Genomic DNA, 18,535 nt, shown 5'->3' with positions numbered 1-18,535 from the left:
GCCCCGAACTGAGCCCGGTCGGGTCGACCCTCCTCAACCCCCTACTGGATCCACCTGTGGGGACAAGTAGTTCGTGGCGTGCACAGAAGCCGCCACACACCTTTCGATGGAGTACTTCCATGGCCAATATTTCCAACCCCCGAGCTGCCAAGCAAGACCTAGCTTATTCCTTTCGAGCTTGTGATGTTGTGATACTAGAAGGCTCCCAGGAGGAGCGCTCCGACAAGCCGCCCTCACTACGGCATACCTCGCCAGATCAAGATTTCTCATCTTACCTTTTCAAGTTGAAGCAACATGTGTCATTCATATTTTCTGCTTATAATCGTCCTCATTGTTTCCTTGTAAGCTATTTATATCAGCACAGCGTGCGTTGCTACTTTCCGATGCATTCTTGTTCAAAAAAATAACATGAACCTGTATGAACTAAATTCACAAGATAGTGCCTTTTTGTGCAAGCCTGTTTTAGTCCGAAAAACCCACTCGTCTTGGTGCAAACTATTTTAGAAAGACACCCTTTTCAAACTTGCTACCAAAAATTTGTGGTTCCCGATCCGGTTGGGCAGCTCACAGAAAGAATTAATGAAAATGCAATTTCTTCAGACAAATCATGAGAATACATGTTCTGCATGAAAGCATATAACGATCAAGGAAACATCCAGCCTACACGGTCATATCACATGAACAGCCAAACCATTATTCAGCTTATCCTTTAGGAGGAAAAGGAACACAAACTAGGCACAACATTCGGCAAATAAAAAGGCTACAGAACTGTAGAGCTCTCAGGTAAGAAAAATCAGGACAACATAAGCCACCCATTTATTACAAAGTGAACTGTTGACCTGATATCAAAAGTCTCATGTTAAGTGCAACTATATAAACAGAAAATTGATCAGTAAAGCCTACTAATGTTAGCTGGTGCAAATTCCTAGACTCGTCATTGCCTCATGCATCGCCTAAAAGCTTAAACTTGTAGGCCGTTAAGGACAACGTGGTGACTGCTACCTGCCATGATTAAACTGCTATTATCTGCTACATGCTACAGATTCGGAAAGTAAAGGTTGATGAATAGAACCCTTCTTCCTACGCAAGTCAGTTAGTAAATGATCGAGATAATTCCCGCTCGACGACTCCATATTTCTGGAGGTTTCAATATGCCGGTTGGTTTGCTCAATTTGCTGGAGGACATCAATGGCACTAGGCCAAAACACTTTCCTCAAGTATCTGAGAGCCAGCACCGGACCCATTCCCACGGTTACAATCAGCTGGGAAAAGATGGTTCCGCCATGTGGTGAACATATAAAATGGTCAGTCCATGGTCAGAGTTATGAAAATTAGTATAGGCAACAGCATGAGACTTACAGCCATGGTGATCCAGTATGATGGTTGATTACACAAGCGCAGCATGAGATTGTGCATCTGAAGACTTGGTACCACACTGAGTATTATGTTGATCACGTAGAAGGCCACAAAGTTTCCCCATACGAGGATGATTTGCGGATAGGTGAATGAGCTAAAGAAGCAAAAGATACTGTCAGTGAAGCACAAGCCGATGAATTCGTAGCAACACGAGAACTTACTTTGTATCCAGCGTCACAACAAAGGCCTGCAACCAAATGCATCCTGAGAGGGCAACCATGGATAGTTCCTCCATGTCACTTTTCTCATCAGCATATGCATGAACTGTAATTAGGAAAACAGCAAGTGCCTGAAATGACCACAGATAATCATAAATTATTAAATTTTCAAGCGCATGTAAAGTGCATTGGAAGTAAGGTATCCTAGAGTCACGATTACGCACCCATTTACAACAATATACCATTAATAATAAAGTTAACAAATTACTACAAACAACTGGATTAAATGCATTTAGCATATAAATCAAGATGAAGAAAAACTATTGATCGATGAAGGAAATGCTAGCCTTCGCATCTAATTCACATACTAATAGTGTAAGCTGCATTTGGTTAGCACACTAACTGATGTATGTATCATTCAGTGCATGGTCATGCCGCTTAAAAGAATCACAAAGGTAGCAATCTCACAAACCGAGTCAACAAGAGGTGTTGTCCACATAAGATTGCATTAAGAAAGCAAAATATTAGAAAGAACCTTCACTACCAAAGTACAAACGATTTCATCCAAGAGGAACTCATATTGGTACAACATAAAAACAATAAAAGAATAATGTTACTTTACATGGTACAGCGATCGCCCAAACCATCCAGCAAATGTACTTTGGTTTAAGAGCCTGGAAACAAGATGAAACTAATCATACTAGTGATAACCACAAAACAACTACATAGCACGCTTACAAGAAACCATCAACAAATAAAAATGAAGAAGAAAAAGTTCTATTTGTACCTCCCAGCTTGAGAATAGAGTAAAATCTGCGGGTATTGCAGAACTGTTGTTTCAGAGATATCCTTGTCAAAAATTATAGTCATAACAGGAAGACTTGTGTAGAAGACATTATAGGCCATCAGGCTAATCGAGTTGAACAGACTAGTTCCAGAAACCCCTGTCGAAAAGGAAAACCTAACACAGGACACATGTCAGCATTCCATGTGACGTAGTAGTTGCTAGTAAATCAGAGATACTGCTAACGGAAAGAGCATATGGGAGCAAGACTCACAGAATCTGTATAAAGCAAATCAACAGTGACTTGTAGAAGGAGTACTGTGAAATAAATGATGTGCGGTTGTATGAATATCGACCATGGACAAGTATCAACCTTTTGAGAAACTTGAACTCTGCAAAATGTTGAGATAGTAATACATATTTAGAATAAATAAAAATATATGGAGTTTGGAGGTGAAGTGCAACAAAATGACACGGATTCTCAGTGCATCCATGCACATTTTTTCTCAGATGAGATACCGGTTCATATGGATAAATAAAGTCAAAAATATCACAAACTCTGGCTGCACTAGTTTGGAATCTGTTAACGTGCAGTATGCGGGGTTCACAAGGTGGATGGTCACAGCTACTATGTACAAAGTTTTTTTGGTGGCTCTTACTGCTGGTGACTGGGGAAAATCCCATGGAACACATAGACAGCAGACAGGGATGGAGCTGGCACAGTGGCACCGAGATCAGCTGATACCAATGGAAGTTAGAGAAATTTCCATTACTACTAGTACTGACTACTATGTATTTGTAGAAGATGATCCATAGGGACTTCTTGAAGCTAGGCCCATGAACCTAGAGTGGGTTTTCCCTCCCTAAAACAATTTATAATCCCTGGCTGTATGAGCACAAGTACTATAAGCATGCAAAATGTTATTTATTGTGTCTATCTTTAAACAATGCAATAGTAAGAAAAGGACCTCAGGGGTCAACAATGCAAAGGCAGCACCGACATACACACTGCACAACAACAGCGAAATCAGAAAGCTGCACGAAATTTATAAAAGATGCATACTTCCAATGCTATAATCAGCAGCTCTTGCAGCTTGCAGACCCTCCCTACCACTAATCCCTACTCCAACATTAGCCTCTTGAATCATTCTTACATCATTACCACCGTCACCAATTGCTAGAGTTAGAGAACCAGAAGACTTCAGGATCCCAACAAGCTGCATGAATGCAAAAAATATTACTGTTAACTGACCAGCAGCTAATAGCGACAGCAGATTGAGCTTTTAGTAGAATCATGATAACTACATCCAAATTCCAGGCTATCAGGATCAACATTCTAATTCATTAAGTTAGTTATAAATAAAAAGTCCAGTTGCATACAATGGGTTCATTTGACATTGAGGTGGATTACGATGATCCTATTGGATTGAACTGCTTTTAGGAAAGTGATATGTCAGTCACCTACTTACCATCATAACCAATCTTCAAATGCACATATCTATACATAGCAGAACATACAAGATGAAATGTGAAAGTTTAATCACTAGTCAACTGGATTTATCTACGCTTAATTTTATTCATAAAGAATAGCAACATATTTTTGTGAATAGCTATCTGTAGTAGCCTAAAAATATGCACAGCGCGTCATAGTTCAGCAATCGCAAACTGAGATGTAAGAGAAGAAACACAAACTAAGACTACATGTAGTGACATCCCTCATCCCAACTTCATTATTTTAAGTCAAAGACGACATTAGCTTATCTCATTGAGTTTTCTTAAACATCAATTTACATTTACATGTCAAAAGGTAAAGAAGCTATTGGTAGAAACAGCAAAGGGGGAAACATCAATTTATATTTCAAAAGGTAAGAAAGCTATTGGTACAAACATCAAAAGGGGAACCTGCGCTTTCTGCAGAGGTGTCATTCGACAGCATATTGCTGTGGTTGACAGCATGGCCAGTCTAGTGAAAGACTCCAGAGAACGCTTTAGAATTATTTCGAGTGCACATCCATCCAAAACAAATGCAAGATCCTGCATACAAATATTTGACATGATGTGCTCCAATGAAACTAAGCCAACAATAAATTTATTCAGAAGGAACACATTTTAAGTTTGTTAAATGTGCATGGAGTAGCACTCTAAAGAATATGACATTAAATATAACCTGATAGTTCAAGTTGAATATACAAAATGGAACAAACCCTAAAGAGGTCACACATGTCAAATATGAAGTAAAGGCATTCCAAGTAATATATCATATTGTTTGAACATCAAGAATCAAAGTAAAGAATAACTTCAGTTGCGTGTGTAAATTATTTATAAAATCTAATACACTCATATAAGGCACGCATATGGAATCCAAAACAAGTACCTTTCTTTCCGGACTAGTCTTCATAACTACCAATGCCTTGTCTAAGCTCCGTAATATGTCATCTTCGGTTTTTCCATTGATAGACAACAATTGACCATTGGACTCTGATGAAAATGTGACAGTTTTGAGTGATTATTTTGGCAGCAGGTTGATTAATAAAAGCAGCTTATATTGCTGTGATGATAGCTACAGTATGAACTCCATGGTAAACCACATATTTATAAAAAGGTTGATCACCAAAGGGAACACAAGAAGATATGCTTTCTTTATTACTAATTGTTATGCAGTCTGTAAGAACTGCAAATATCTTTGCATTCCTGTTTACCATAAATACATCATGGTCCAAAAAAAGGAATAAAAAGGTAATGCCAGCAATATGGTTTTGCAAAGGTTATTAAAAAATTCGGCCCTTTTAACAGTCATGTAGTATTGTAGTTGAAGTCCTATGAAAACTACTTTGCATCTAATTTAATGTGTTTTTTTTAATTCTTGAGATGATTGCAGTAAGTTACCATTTTTGTACGTACTTCTGCTTTGACTAAATAAAGCTTTTCAATTTGCAGGTACAAACAGGATGATGCACATGTACTCCTGGCAAATCTTCTAGCCGTAACTTAGGAGTAATCACTACGATGCCATACTGGCAAGAATGAACTAAGATCACCTTATACTGAAAAGAGATTAAGATAGCAGACACTAGAAAGACCACCCATGAAACTTTTGATGCTTTAAGAGACAATGAAGAACTGGTAAACGACAATAGTAACTCAACTGATAAAATCACCAATCAAATAACAAAAGATGGAAGAGCCTTGGTGATTATCGATCCTGCTCTAGGACAGGATCATGATTTTGCTAAATGATAAGATTGTACTACGGAAAATAAGTCTTTCTTTTCATTGCAACAGGGACCAGTTTCATGGAACATTTGCATGGCCAAATTTACTGGATAATTAATTTCGGATGATAATAGAGTACCAGGTGTTATTAGGTTACAAAGAAGTCCAATCTGAATTGCTGTATTTTGCTTATCACCGGTTAGCATCCACACACTTATTCCAGCATTCCTTAGCAATTTAATGGTTTCAGGAACACCATCCTGCCAAGCCACAACAATCTATCAAGTCGGAGGAGGGCAAGCATTAACTTGCACAAGCAATTCCACTCATTGTTAGAAAAAACAATTAACAAATAATGTATACCTGGAGACGGTCCTCTATGGCAGTGATGCCAAGAATGTGAATGTCTTTCTCTAAACTGTGACAGACTTCGGTGATTTTATTCTGTACATCAGGAAGCTTGTAATATATACCTCAAAAGTAAGAAGTTACAAGCCTAGTTGAAACATAAGTAGTTGTTAAGACCAGGAACAACTTACCTCCCTGTTGTCCAGTGAGCAGCTGGCATCTTGAAATTTTTTAGACCACTCCTTGTATTCACCTTCTTCTAAGTCACGCCATCCCAAGCATAATGTTCGCAATCCCAAATGAGAGTACATTTCTACTGCCTCTTGATAGGTCTTTATTTCTTGTCCTGTCATTTATGTACTAGAAAAATTAACCTCAATTATTGTTTTTTATAACAAAACTCAGGTGTTTGATCATTTGCCACACTCCCTTAATATAATGCCCTATTGTTATGGAAACCCTTTTGATATTGATTGGTGCCCCAAGTCATAAGCTGATTGAATGAGTCCATCAAAACAGGTGATTGCATATTGTTGTCATATCTAAAATAGAGTCGATACATACAGTTACACCTAAAACAAGCACAGGCAAAGAGCCTGACCCCGCATGATTGATCAGGAAACACTGCACGTTTGCATCTTTGACGCTGAGATGCCTATCACCAACGTGAAGCTTCAGGCTATATTCCCAGGGGTGGACTAGTCATGCGTTTGTAACTATATACCATTTATTTCTATCAATGCAGACACAAAGTTTTGCTTATTCTGAAGAGAAGTAATTCTGACAGCCTTTTAGGCTGGGTCAGGGATAGCTTATAGAGCAGCTTATGGTCCAAATAAGCCCCAAGCTATCCCTAACCCAAAGCTTTTGAGGGGCTTAATTCCGCCGCACCTTGTTTTTTTGAAGGTAACACGAAGCCTCCAAAGAGAATTTTCCCAAGCTTCTTCATGAACCCTTTCACCCTATTCGTAGCCTTACCCTTAATTACACCAAATGTGCCACGGCAAATATAATGCCCAGTTCCCCAGTTCCTTCGCGAATTTCCTCATCTCCCCAATCGTCTCCCCCATTCCCGTCTCATGTCTCAAGCGATGCGCAGACAACGCGTCCGCTCATGTTCCAGTGCCTCCCCTCCCTCCAGCGACCAGTCGGACCTCCACACCTCCACCCACGTTGCACCAGGCTGCTACCTCTACCTTCCGCTCCCTTGAGGGACCTGCCGCTGCCAGTATTGGCCGCCGCACACTGCTGTCGTGCCGGACTGGACCCATCACGGAACCTGTAATGGAGATCGCCGTCCAGCTCCCCGTTCAAGCTCGCCTCAAACCCTCCTCCGGCCCCAATTCGCTGCTGAAGAGGTAGTTATGTTTGGTTGCTTGTGGTGCAGATATATTTTCTCCAAAATAAATGACTGTATGCGCGCATGGATTTGTTGGGCATCTCAAATTCTGGATGCTAGAGTTTTTTGTTGTGTTTAATTTGCGGTGGATGTTATAAGATTCTAGATGAACCAAATGAACAAGAGTCAAAGGGTATTTTAGACTTCACATCATTCACCATGCGGAACAAGCTGCTCTCTACAAGCCATTCCTAACCCACAACAAAAACTTCGCTAGCTTATTATTACCATAGCTTATGGTGAGCTTAACTCAACAGCCAGCTTATGCACAAACTCCAGCTGTTCCTAACCCACTGTTAATCTAGCAGAGGACAGGACTGGAAGTTGGAGCCAAACTTAAGTTCTTGCCTCACAACACTCAATAAATCAAAAAATAAAGGCATCCAAGAATCTATCCAATTTCAAGCATAAAAAGAGAGTACAACATAAGCATAGTGACAAAATGAGCTTCATATACTGCTAAACCATGTACCTGGACAGGAACGAGGAAAAATAGCTTCATCAGCACCTTTCGAGAGAAGAAGAAACTTCCCACTCCCGCTCTCCTTTACCACAATAGACATTCTCTTGCGATCAGAAGTGAACTCAAGAACATCCAATAGCTCATAGTAAAATTTAGAGCCATTGAAACAAATCTCTGTAGAATTGTTAGACAGAACTCAATCAAGAAAATAAGCAAATGAAAGCCTATATAGAGTAAATGATGATCCTCTTATCAGATTCAGTCAAGCAATTACTAACCAACACTGCTGCTGTCTTTATTTGTAAGCACCATATTCAGGTTTGATGCAGCATTGACCAAAGCTTCCTCATCTTGAGATTGCGCTTTGTATGAGATAGTGCCATCATTGCTGAAATTATGAAAGGTATAAGGAACAAATAAATCGCACATAGAAACGACATTCATAATTGCTTTTTCCTCCAATAAATTGCCGTATACTTGCCTTTTGATAGGAACAACTGTATTGCAAAGAGCCATCACCATCAGAAATTTCACTACATTAGGATCATTACTTGAGACAGCATTTAGAAGTCCAACATCTAATAAGAGAAAAAAAACATCATTCAGGGATAAAAAAAGACAAGTAAATTCATATTTTTAGAAAGAAAAAAGCATTATCAATCATGGATGATAATACGATGTATTGGGAACGTTTACAACAAATCCATAAGAAGACTGTCCAGCATAGTGCCTAATGCCCAAAACTGTTGGCTGTGTACAAACATCAACTTTTCTAAACTGGAATCACCTAGGGAAGTCTGAAATTTAAGTTATTGATGCTAAACATGAAATAATTCAGCTGAATCACCCTCTCACACCCACGGCCCCTTGTACAGTCCATGCACTCTTTATCCAATTTTAATTATATAAACATGGATTTGCTAGTTTTCAGCTAGCTGAGAACCAGTCAAGTCCTACACCGTCAGATTGCATCGCTAATCGTGCTATATGAGTTCAAGTTGGATTGCGACTTAGTTTTTTCAGTTGCAAGTGGGCTTGCAATTGAGATTTTTCAGTTGCAAGTGCGGTTGCAACTAAGAAAAATAATCCGGACCGTTAATTTTGCTTTGTATTCATGCTAGTCAGGAGTTGCAACTAAGATTTGATGAAAATCATCTGACTGAGAACTAAGTTAATTCTCAGACGACTGTAGACACAACCATAAAAGGTATGCATTAACCTCTTTGTTTCAGAAATGAAGCTATTCCACCTACTTTTTACATAGCAAAATGGTACTCCATAGAACGATGGTTTTTTCACCTACTTCCTAGAAATATAAATTAACATAATTTATCTAACACTATATAAGGGAATATCTCCAAAGCCAGTGTAAGTAATCCTTGGCATCTGCCCATATGCAGTGACTAAAAACGGAAGAATAGTGGAAATTAGAAGTATTTAGAACTTTCAGAAATGTATGATATCGGTTTTGCAGTTTACAAGTTCAAGTTAAGACCTCATAGATGTAAACACATGAAAATGCACATACTTTGCATCTAGTTCAAAGAAGTGTTTGATATTTGATATTCCAACGAAGAGCTTCAGGTACAGTACATGAGTACTTTGTAGTTTGTGCAAACAAGTAACATGTTTCTAATCAAGCCCTACTAGATAAGAGAAAAACATGCCTACTAGGATGGGAAGAACATGACGAGCAAGAATAACCTTTTAAAGCATCTCCATTGTTGTCTCCATATAGAGTATCACTTATGCAACATCTTCGGAAGATCATCTTATTCTCCGTCAATGTCCCAGTTTTGTCGCTTAATATATATTCAACCTGACCAAGATCTTCGCTAATAGCTGTGCTGGAAGAGACACATACATAAGCTCTAAGATATAAAATAACAAGGGTCTGATGAACATCTAAATCCATATGACCAGATAAATCATATCACATACTTAGCTGAGTGAGCAGGCGTACTTGTTTCCCAATCAAACATTTGATCATCGCAATCAATAAACTTTGCATATACACTTTTAGCCAAATCAAGAGTAACCTACAAGCACTAACTAGATTAGGAAATGGAACTATTTACTATAACACCCAACCAGAGCACACTCAGAATAGTTAGTGGTCAACTCTTCACATGGAACTCTCTACTGTTGAAGAATCTGACATTTAAAACCACTGTAGTCATCAATGAACACAATATCAAAGACATAACAATGCAGAATGAAGATGTGGTATTATTAAAAAATGATGGTACCTAATAAATGAGGTTTTTTTCCTGTTTTTTTAGAATACCACGTGTCATTCATATAGCAACGAAGGGGGTACAACAGACGCAGTACAGAAGATCCCAAAAACACACAGGTGTCCCAGACCAAATGCAAAACGGACACCAGAAAACACAAAATAACACATAAGCCCTTTTAGGTTCCTTCACATCATGCCAACGATGCTCGCCGAAGCCCAGAATGGGAGGAGGAAAAGGAGCGCCCATCACACCCAGCAGATCCGTCAAACACCATCGTGGACCGCGCCGCGGAATGGCAAAGCCGAGTCCTTGGGGCTCGTCGGCCAGGCTGTGACCGTGCTCACCGGATCTCGGATCAGTAGTCTTCAGTCGACGAAGTCGATGGAGAGGAGCCGATCCGCCAACCGCCATCCATAACCAAAGAACTGAAAGCCCTGGCCTTCTGAGAACTGCCCTGCACGCTTGGCCTTCTGAGAACTGCCGCTTACGCCGCCTCAGATGCAGGTGACAAGCGCCGGTCACAGAGCTTCTGTACAGGTCCACTGGGTCACCCAGCAGTGCTGGAGGAGGAGCCGCCGCGAAGCAGATGAGACCAGATGATCAAAAGTTCCAAGGGGGGTTGCCCCCGCTGCCAAACCGGCCACCCCAGGAAAACCTGATGTGTCCAGATCTGTCACCAACCACATTGGGAAAGGACCAGAAGAACACTTATTCACTGCCACCGGAGCAGAATCGCCGGATGGCTGAAACCCTAGACTACAGAGACCTAAATCTACTGCTGTACATGGTCCGCATGCCTGGTTCTGGTGATGTCAGGCAGCAAGAACCTGACGATCAGAGGCGAACATCCTTCACGCCACAAGTCGCTCACAAGTGCCATAGATCTCCAGATGGACGGCTCAGATGGAGCTAACAGCTACTTTTGAATTGCTCTTCTTTTTCTTTCCATCAGCTACATTCCTACCTGCTCCATCGCTTGGCATGACATGAGCTTGGCTATTTTAGCTCTGATCCAAGCCTGTAATCCCTAGCTTTTCCATAGGCCGTCAGGTGGGAGAGAGGCTACCAGAAACCAGAGCCGGAGAGCCCGGTACCTTGAGCATAGGTGAGGCCACCCCTCTCTGTGGAGAAACAGGGGAACCGGCTCATGTCTCTGAAAGACTCTCTAGGTGGCAAGTTTTTTTTTTTTTTTCCTTTGAGAGCGAATCAATGGAGTTTGCAATTGAACATTAGTATTTACAAAAATAAGTATGTATAAAAATGAACAAGCCAATGGTTACCATGATGATGGCAGTGTAGGTTTGTTCATTGTGAGGGAATCATTCAATTGGTCATAAAAATCTAGACTAGCATATAATAGTATCATGTAATTTCGACTATTGGCTAATTTTTCCATGCCGTGAGCCTGTGAGGTAAGGTTTTGCAAACTGGGCTTCCAGGCATGTGAGAGAAGTCATGGAACTAGAGAAAAAAATCCAATGGCAGGTGATGCCCTCAGGTCATCAGCTCTGTATCTCCAATCAAAAATGAAAAAAACCGGCAATTGCATAGAAACATCTTAGTCGTTATTATTTTACGTACACACTATCATGAACGTGAAGGATGGATGCAAACGAACTGTTGCTAAGTTCTACAAATAAAGTGGAAATCAGTAGAGACCTATGCACTGCAAATTTATTTGTAAGATATATATATGTTAGGCCTATAATCTTGTCATGGTGTGACCTGCACACATAGGTTGTGTGCAGAGGCTACAGTGTGAAAATAACACATAGCTTGTGTGCTGGTTGTGTGTGAACACTGAACAAACCACATTAGTTGCGTCCTGTGTGTGAGTGAACACTGCACATAGGTTGTGTACTGATTGATAGGCATACTGCAGTGTGTTTGCAGCTGTGTCCAGGTTGAGCTTGCTAGGTTTGCAGGCTGTGAGCTGACAAGTAAAAGAACTTGCTCCAGATTTCAGTGAACTTACCAAGTTGGTTCATGGAGCGAGCTAACTTGTGAATAAATAGTTCCTAGCATAGGTTTCTGTGGGCAAGAATTGTTTGCTAAGTCAAGTAGGCATTTTATGCTGAATAGTGTAGCATTCGTTGCTGCAAAAGCTAATAGAAGAAGGCATCTGTTGCCTGAGACTTTTGTGTGTTCTCCTCTGTAGTTCTAGTCCTTCATTTTCTGCTTTTTACGAGAGAGAGAGAGAGAGAGAGAGAGAGAGAGAGAGAGAGAGAGAGAGAGAGAGAGAGAGAGAGAGAGAGAGAGAGAGAGCACTAACAAGATAATGAAGTTCTTCAAACAAGCAGCATGAGAAGGGAAATACCAATTAAACATGGAACCATACCTTTATCGAAATAGGAATCATTATCGAACACAATAGTTCAAAGCGCAATGGGATAACCAAGAACTCATACCATGGTCCTTCCGGAGGATACATCAGATACCATTGCTACATCAAGTAAGACAAGAAAACAATTAATCAGGTCAAAGGTAAAACTGGCATAAAAATTCATTTTACAGATCCAGATTAGAAAGCAGGAAAAAGTCTACATATGTTTCATCAACTATTAGTTCACTTTAATTTATAACCTGAATGTCAATACTGTTTAATTTTAACCTTCCACCAAAAATATTTGAAATAGGTCATACATCCGCTTTCCTTGGTACTTTAGGATGTCAAGGCTGATATTTCCTAAGATCATCAACATTTGCCACTTCATCTTCACATGTCGTAGATAAGAAACTGTAAAAGTCCCTTTTCCCATGTCCTATCCTCTCCAATCTCTCTGTTTTCCTGCCTCCAGCCACCCAACTCCTGTCTCCCGTGAACACTGGACGATGAGTTGTGTGCCCTATGGCATGCCTAGTTTGGCGCCCATGATGGTCTTACATATGGTTTTGAGAACCCTGCCCTCTTTAGCTCCAAATAGAAAACCGAAGGGTCTCAAGAAGTTGGGTGCAGTCTGAGGGTATGAGGTTGGGAGCAGAAACTAGCTGTGTCGTGACTAAGAAACAAGCATCGCATACTAGGAAACTTCAGCCATAAGCAAGCTCAGCCACATTACCGCATCCAGGCCTCCTAGGCTGATCAAATGTTGATAACAATGCCCATTCATGAGAAGAGGCTACATGGCGGTGTAAGGTGGTGAACGCGATAACTAGCTGGGCCGTGAGGTTCGCCCCCTAAGATAGACTTGGCCAGATGCCTGAAGGCAAAGGGAGAGATAAGAGGAGAAAAGGAAAGGAACAAAAGATAAAAAAGAACAGATGACAAGTTCAAACAGATTTTGTTTTGGTTTGTTTCTGTTTTTGGTGAAGACGAGACAGAAGGTTTTCTGGGCGCTTTTTTTTTTTGGTTTGCTCATGTGTGCCAGAGCGAACATGCATGAGTCCAATGCCATATCGGCCAGAACCGCCATGGTATTCAGCCAGGAAGGTATATGCACCAGTATAAAGCGTTAGGGGCAAACTAAACGGTACCTCCCTCCGATCCAATTAATTGACTCAACTTTGTCTATATATGCATGTATCTACAGCTAAAACACGTCTAGATACATCCTTATCTAGACAAAGGCGGGTCAATTAATTTGGATCGGAAGGAGCACTGAAATTGGAGCTCCAAATTAAACCATGGCAAAAAAAAAGTTGCTTTGGAAGGAGCAAATGTATGAGTTTTAGCTACAAAAGTGTAACAACATGCATGAAAGTAGTAGTGAATTTTTTGTTCAAGGGCACTGCTTGTCGGAGATAAATTATTACCTTGCGACCATGACTGTTCTTCCAGATATTGCCAGCCAAACCCAGCACAAGAACGACAACAATTTGGAAAACAAATATTGCAACTGTCAGTTTGTCAATCATTGAATCAGCAGAAGTAAGTTTTGGCTCAGCAGTTCCTCTGCTCATTCCTGACTTGGTTTCATTGCCTGACACAAATGATTCAAACAGCAAAGAAGGTGTGACACGACATTTGTTTTGTCAGCTAAGTGCAAAACAGAAGTCTCGAAATATATTCTTTGGTGTAGTATAAATCAAGAACAGCCAAGTCATAGCATGATATCTTTACCTGTGTATACTGCAACTCCACATGCCCATTCTGAGTACCGTAAGTAACATGACTGAAGAAGAGTATTACTGATAGTTAAGGGACATTTTTCATTATCAGTGGTAGGAGGGAACAAGCGCATGTTAGCATCGAATCTTCTTATGTCATTATCTGGGTTAGGGCACTCAACTACACCCTGCTCAATCCAGAGAGGTGCAATCAGAGAAGGCATGAAAAAAAAAAACAAGAATGTACAAGTACAGGAAGGCTCACCTTGATTTTTCCCAATTGCTCTGGTGACAGGTTAGCACAAATTGAAGGAATAATTCGTGTTTTCAAATCAGTTTCACCATCTAAAGCAGCAGTCTGAAGTAAAAGTGGAAATATTGGCATGAGCTACAGTCACAACAACCAGAATAATTTTTCTATCTAGATTCTCGCAACAGTAGGTAGCATGATAGATTTTTTTTTGCGGGTAAACATGATAGATTTGGAGCTGCACATTATATCTATAAATCATCGTCAACCAATCACCAAAGCAAAACAGATATTCCGGATATTGATCGAAGAGAAAGACTAATATATGTATCCTTCCAGTAATTATAGTTTAGGTCCGAAGGAGAGTACAAAAGGAGTCAAGATACTGAAACTGAACAGACTATTTTGTATACACATTAAAAGAGAGCACTCCAGCACAATTCTCTTAAGGTATATAGTCCATACCCAAAAAAACAGAAACGTAGGTTTGCCTATGCCATGCTTCGATATACTCAGAGTAATAAAGAGGGAATTCTGCATACAAATAGCAAGCGTGCACATGCAAAGCAGGTTCGGCTAACAAGATTAAAACATAAAAAAGATACAGTTCCCTTGGCATCTTTTCTAACTTCCAATATTGCTAATGTGAAAGAAGGATGTAAGTAACATGTAATTTTTCGTACGCTAAGAAGGCTAGTATATCTTAAAACAAAACATCAAGCGTTTATACTAACTACTAATAAAAGTACAAGTTGTGTCAGAATACTGATCACCTTAATCATCCATCAAACTTGATAAGTGGCTGTAAAATAGGTGAAAATTTCTCAGGTTGCTATTATGTGGCTATCATGATTGGTGTTAATCAATCCAAGTGGTTAACATGAAAAATGGCAATCCCGAATAGGAATTGAAGGAAAAACAACCACATACTTAGTTTTTCGTTTTGAATTTTTCTTTGATTTAAAATAAAAATCTCTCAAAAAATGCCTCAGCGTCCTCCTTCATCTCTCTACAACGCCTCATAACCTTTCCTATGTTTCCTCATCAACAAACTTCAGTGCTAATTTAAAGAATTTTTGGCAAGGATGGTTTTGGAGGAGCAATCTTTTCCAACACTGTAATATTCATTCAAGCATGGCCATGGCCATCCGAGTGGCTTCTATCATACATACCATGTAGCAGGAATAGCACATAAACACACTATCTAATGTTAGTTAGTACACTCATTTACCTCAACATAACAGATGCCTTGAGGATCAGAAGTTCCAATAAGAACAAGATCACATGGAATCTCATCATTCTCATGGAGCCACACTATATTTCCGACATGTATCTCCTGTGCTTTTACCTGCGAGAACATAAATAACTCAGTATTACAGTCAGGTATTCCAAGTAAATCCCCAAGCAAAGAACAATTAAAAATAGGACAACGCAAAATCAACAATCCAATAAGGACACTACAGGAATCATGGTCATTAGCTACAAAAAGTGAGCACATTAAAATATTGTTAGTTTGAAATTTACGAAGAGAAGATTTGTGGAAGTCATATATTGAAGATCATTTTGACAATTAGCCAACCAAACCTGACAGTGAAATTATCCAATAATTGCTATTAAGCCTTCGATTGAAGTATTTAGTTAACAGGGCATTTCCTAGACCCTGCTCTCTCCTAAATTTTAAAAAAAATTCAAAGGACATAGCATGCTGTGCTAGATGACCATAATTATTGATTTCATAATGCTAATTAGAGAACCGTTGATTGTTTGTTGTCCTCAGAAAACGTCATATTTTTCAGTGTCCCAGAGCTAATTGTTTTCCTTGGAAGTATAACTTTGTGCATTTAGCCAAACATGAAAGATACAGTGACAACTCCTTCAATTTGACAACACTTACTGATATCGATGATCCATACGGTACAAATAACCATGCCGGTCCTGATACTGCTAGGTCTTTACAACAGACTAATGGACATACAAAGTTCCAACACAAGCGAATAAGCAAATTATAAGTGAATGCAACCTTAGGATTCATACTTTATAATGCAAAACTAAGAAAGTGAAGTCTTAAGTATGAGGATGGTGCCAAAGGGCTGATTATAAAACTGAGTCCCAGATTATTTTGGTTCTGCAAACTAGATGTGTCCAGAAAGAACAAAGTATGCCATTCATAATGAGTGTTCACACAAAAAAAAGCTATAGCATTTTAAGGAATTCTATAAGCTCATTTCTTCAACTAACAATTGCTACAAAACTAGAGCACCTTTAAGAAGTATATGGATTTTTGGTACAGAGTGCCGAATTAATAAAGATATCACATTATGGCTGACAAAGAGAAGTAATAATGAATTCAAAATATTGATCACAACAGAGTCAGGAGGATAATGTTCTCACTCCGCTGAAATAAAAGCAAATGTTGGTGGAGGAAAGGAAGAAAAACCTGTCTACGGACGCCATCCTTTACCACCCAGATTCTCCTTTCATTTGCTTTCTTGTCTGAAAGATATCTATTGTAATCATCCCAAGCCTCTTTTGAAGCAGAAACAATGAAGATTATGGCAAGTGGACCCCATGTAGTTGCAGGACTTACAGGGGTAATAGTTGACCACAACTGAAGGCAAGCGATTAGCAGAAAATACTGATTCATGACACGCCTGGAATATTTATAGCGGTGAATATAGAAGAAATATAAATTATGCACAAATATATCTGAAATTAAAATTCATGAGAAAAAGAAACAGTATGGTTCTTTAGTGTTATTGACAAATAGCTAAAGAAGAGCACAGGCGTCTTATTGCAGACCAGAGCACTATATCTTAACGGTGATGAGTGACTGAGATTACCAAACAGTATAAAATGAGTCAGAAAGCTGACCTGAATTGCTCACATAGGTTCTTGGGGATAAAATTCCAGAATGTGTATTTGGTATTGGAGATCCGATTGTCACGGTAGAAATCCCGGCTGGACTCATCGTTGAAATAGACAAAACGTTTCATATTTGCAGTGCACCTTGGTCACTCTGATGGAAAGAGACAGTTAAAACATATGAACATAAAAGGGATACTGATAACGATTGTAGAAGGAGTAGTACAAATTCCTAAGGAAAAAAATGCGTTTTAAATTTTCATATATGTTATAGATTTAAGGCTTCTGAAGAAAAAACAACAAGAATCTTGCGAATTCTTGCGGCAGTGGCTAATCACTTCTCTACATGTTTTTTTCTTGGGCTCTTCTACCTAAACAAGGCAACAGAACGTACAGCTATGTATGGATGCTCCTATAGGAGCAAAGTATGCATAAGCATTATCCGTGGCTTCAGATTTTTACAGTAGAACTTCCCCGCAAAAAAGAAAGATTTTTACAATAGAATTGAGCAGTCTGATAACGAGCTGTCTGCTAACGAGCGGAAGAAGTGGGGAAAAAAAGCCCCAATATTCTCAAGAACGGTATCACATTATCCCAATCCTGGAGAACGGGAGTCGAATCAGCGATAGAAACTCACCACACGTCGCATTCCACTTCACCTGCCCGCGCACGCCGTCGTCCGGTCCTCGGCGGCGGCGGCGGCGATGGGGGGTTCCGTCTTCAAGCCGGCGTTCTAGGGGATCGCCGCACCTTAGTGAAGAGGACTTTGAGCGGTGGCCGAGATGAGGGGTGGTCAACGAGGAGGGTGAAGCTGCAGAGGAATCGGGTGCTTTGGCTCCCGGTGAAGTTGCCGTTGGTTCTCTAACCGGAGTCTCTAGAGTCTAGAGGAAGACGGCGACCCAAGGAAGAGTAAGGAAGGAAAACAGCATATGCCGTTCCGCTTCCGCGCCAGGCTGCCGTACGTGTGTGCGTGGCGGATCGTCTACGTGCCCGTGTTCCACGTTTCAGAACACAATATCCTGACTTTGACTTTGGACCGCTTCCGGATTGGTACCTATTGAATATCTGATCGATCTACCAATTCGACAAGTTGTTGTTAGGCCATTTTCAAGACGGTCATCAAAATTGAACACCTTTTATATTCGATTTCTATCATTTATTCTGCTTGCCGCCTTCCCTTGCTGCTATGATAGCTGGGTGTGCATCGGCTCACTGGTTGGCGATAGCAATTATTTGGCCGAGTTCTGTCGGCTTTTTTCCTTTGAAGTTTACGCTGTAAGGTACTTCCTCGATGAGTCCATAAACAAATCCGCTTATAGGCGTCTCACCAGAGACACTTTCACACCCGTTTTTCA

At 40.1% G+C, this 18,535-nt stretch overlaps 1 protein-coding gene across 2 annotated transcripts; it reads right to left on the bottom strand.

Annotated features, from left to right (window-relative positions):
- Positions 1–773: 773 nt before the first annotated feature.
- LOC124673742 (phospholipid-transporting ATPase 2-like) lies at positions 774–18,111 on the bottom strand. Of its 2 annotated transcripts, XM_047209783.1 has the most exons (25): positions 17,818–18,111; positions 17,190–17,334; positions 16,756–16,969; positions 15,550–15,666; positions 14,334–14,426; positions 14,082–14,256; positions 13,775–13,941; positions 12,360–12,464; positions 9,723–9,820; positions 9,486–9,628; positions 8,263–8,359; positions 8,060–8,169; positions 7,791–7,955; positions 6,111–6,265; positions 5,935–6,015; positions 5,711–5,831; positions 4,733–4,836; positions 4,261–4,392; positions 3,422–3,575; positions 2,633–2,750; positions 2,362–2,535; positions 2,197–2,248; positions 1,578–1,705; positions 1,360–1,510; positions 776–1,262 (listed from the first exon to the last, which is right to left on the bottom strand). In XM_047209783.1, the coding sequence occupies exons 2-25, from the start codon at positions 17,309–17,311 to the stop codon at positions 1,023–1,025; spliced, it is 3,216 nt and encodes a 1,071-aa protein (XP_047065739.1). In that variant the 5' UTR covers positions 17,312–17,334; positions 17,818–18,111; the 3' UTR covers positions 776–1,022. The 2 variants fall into 2 exon arrangements, with proteins under 2 accessions (XP_047065738.1, XP_047065739.1); XM_047209782.1 differs by having other exon boundaries at positions 774–1,262; positions 8,060–8,359.
- Positions 18,112–18,535: the final 424 nt, after the last annotated feature.

The sequence above is a fragment of the Lolium rigidum genome, chromosome 7, assembly GCF_022539505.1.
Source record: "Lolium rigidum isolate FL_2022 chromosome 7, APGP_CSIRO_Lrig_0.1, whole genome shotgun sequence".
NCBI classification, from domain to species: Eukaryota; Viridiplantae; Streptophyta; class Magnoliopsida; order Poales; family Poaceae; genus Lolium; species Lolium rigidum.
Note: the sequence above shows the minus strand (reverse complement) of the source record. Positions and strands in the feature narration are given on the sequence as shown.

Bases quoted from the DNA above. Each gene is read 5' to 3' on its own strand.
- LOC124673742 (XM_047209782.1), bottom strand. From the start codon at position 17,311: ATGAAACGTTTTGTCTATTTCAACGATGAGTCCAGCCGGGATTTCTAC. The intron at 14,427-15,549 runs GTAAATGAGTGT...CTTTTACTTCAG, and splicing joins AAGGCATCTGTTATGTTGAG to ACTGCTGCTTTAGATGGTGA. The intron at 1,511-1,577 runs GTAAGTTCTCGT...TTGCTTCTTTAG, and splicing joins GTTGTGACGCTGGATACAAA to CTCATTCACCTATCCGCAAA.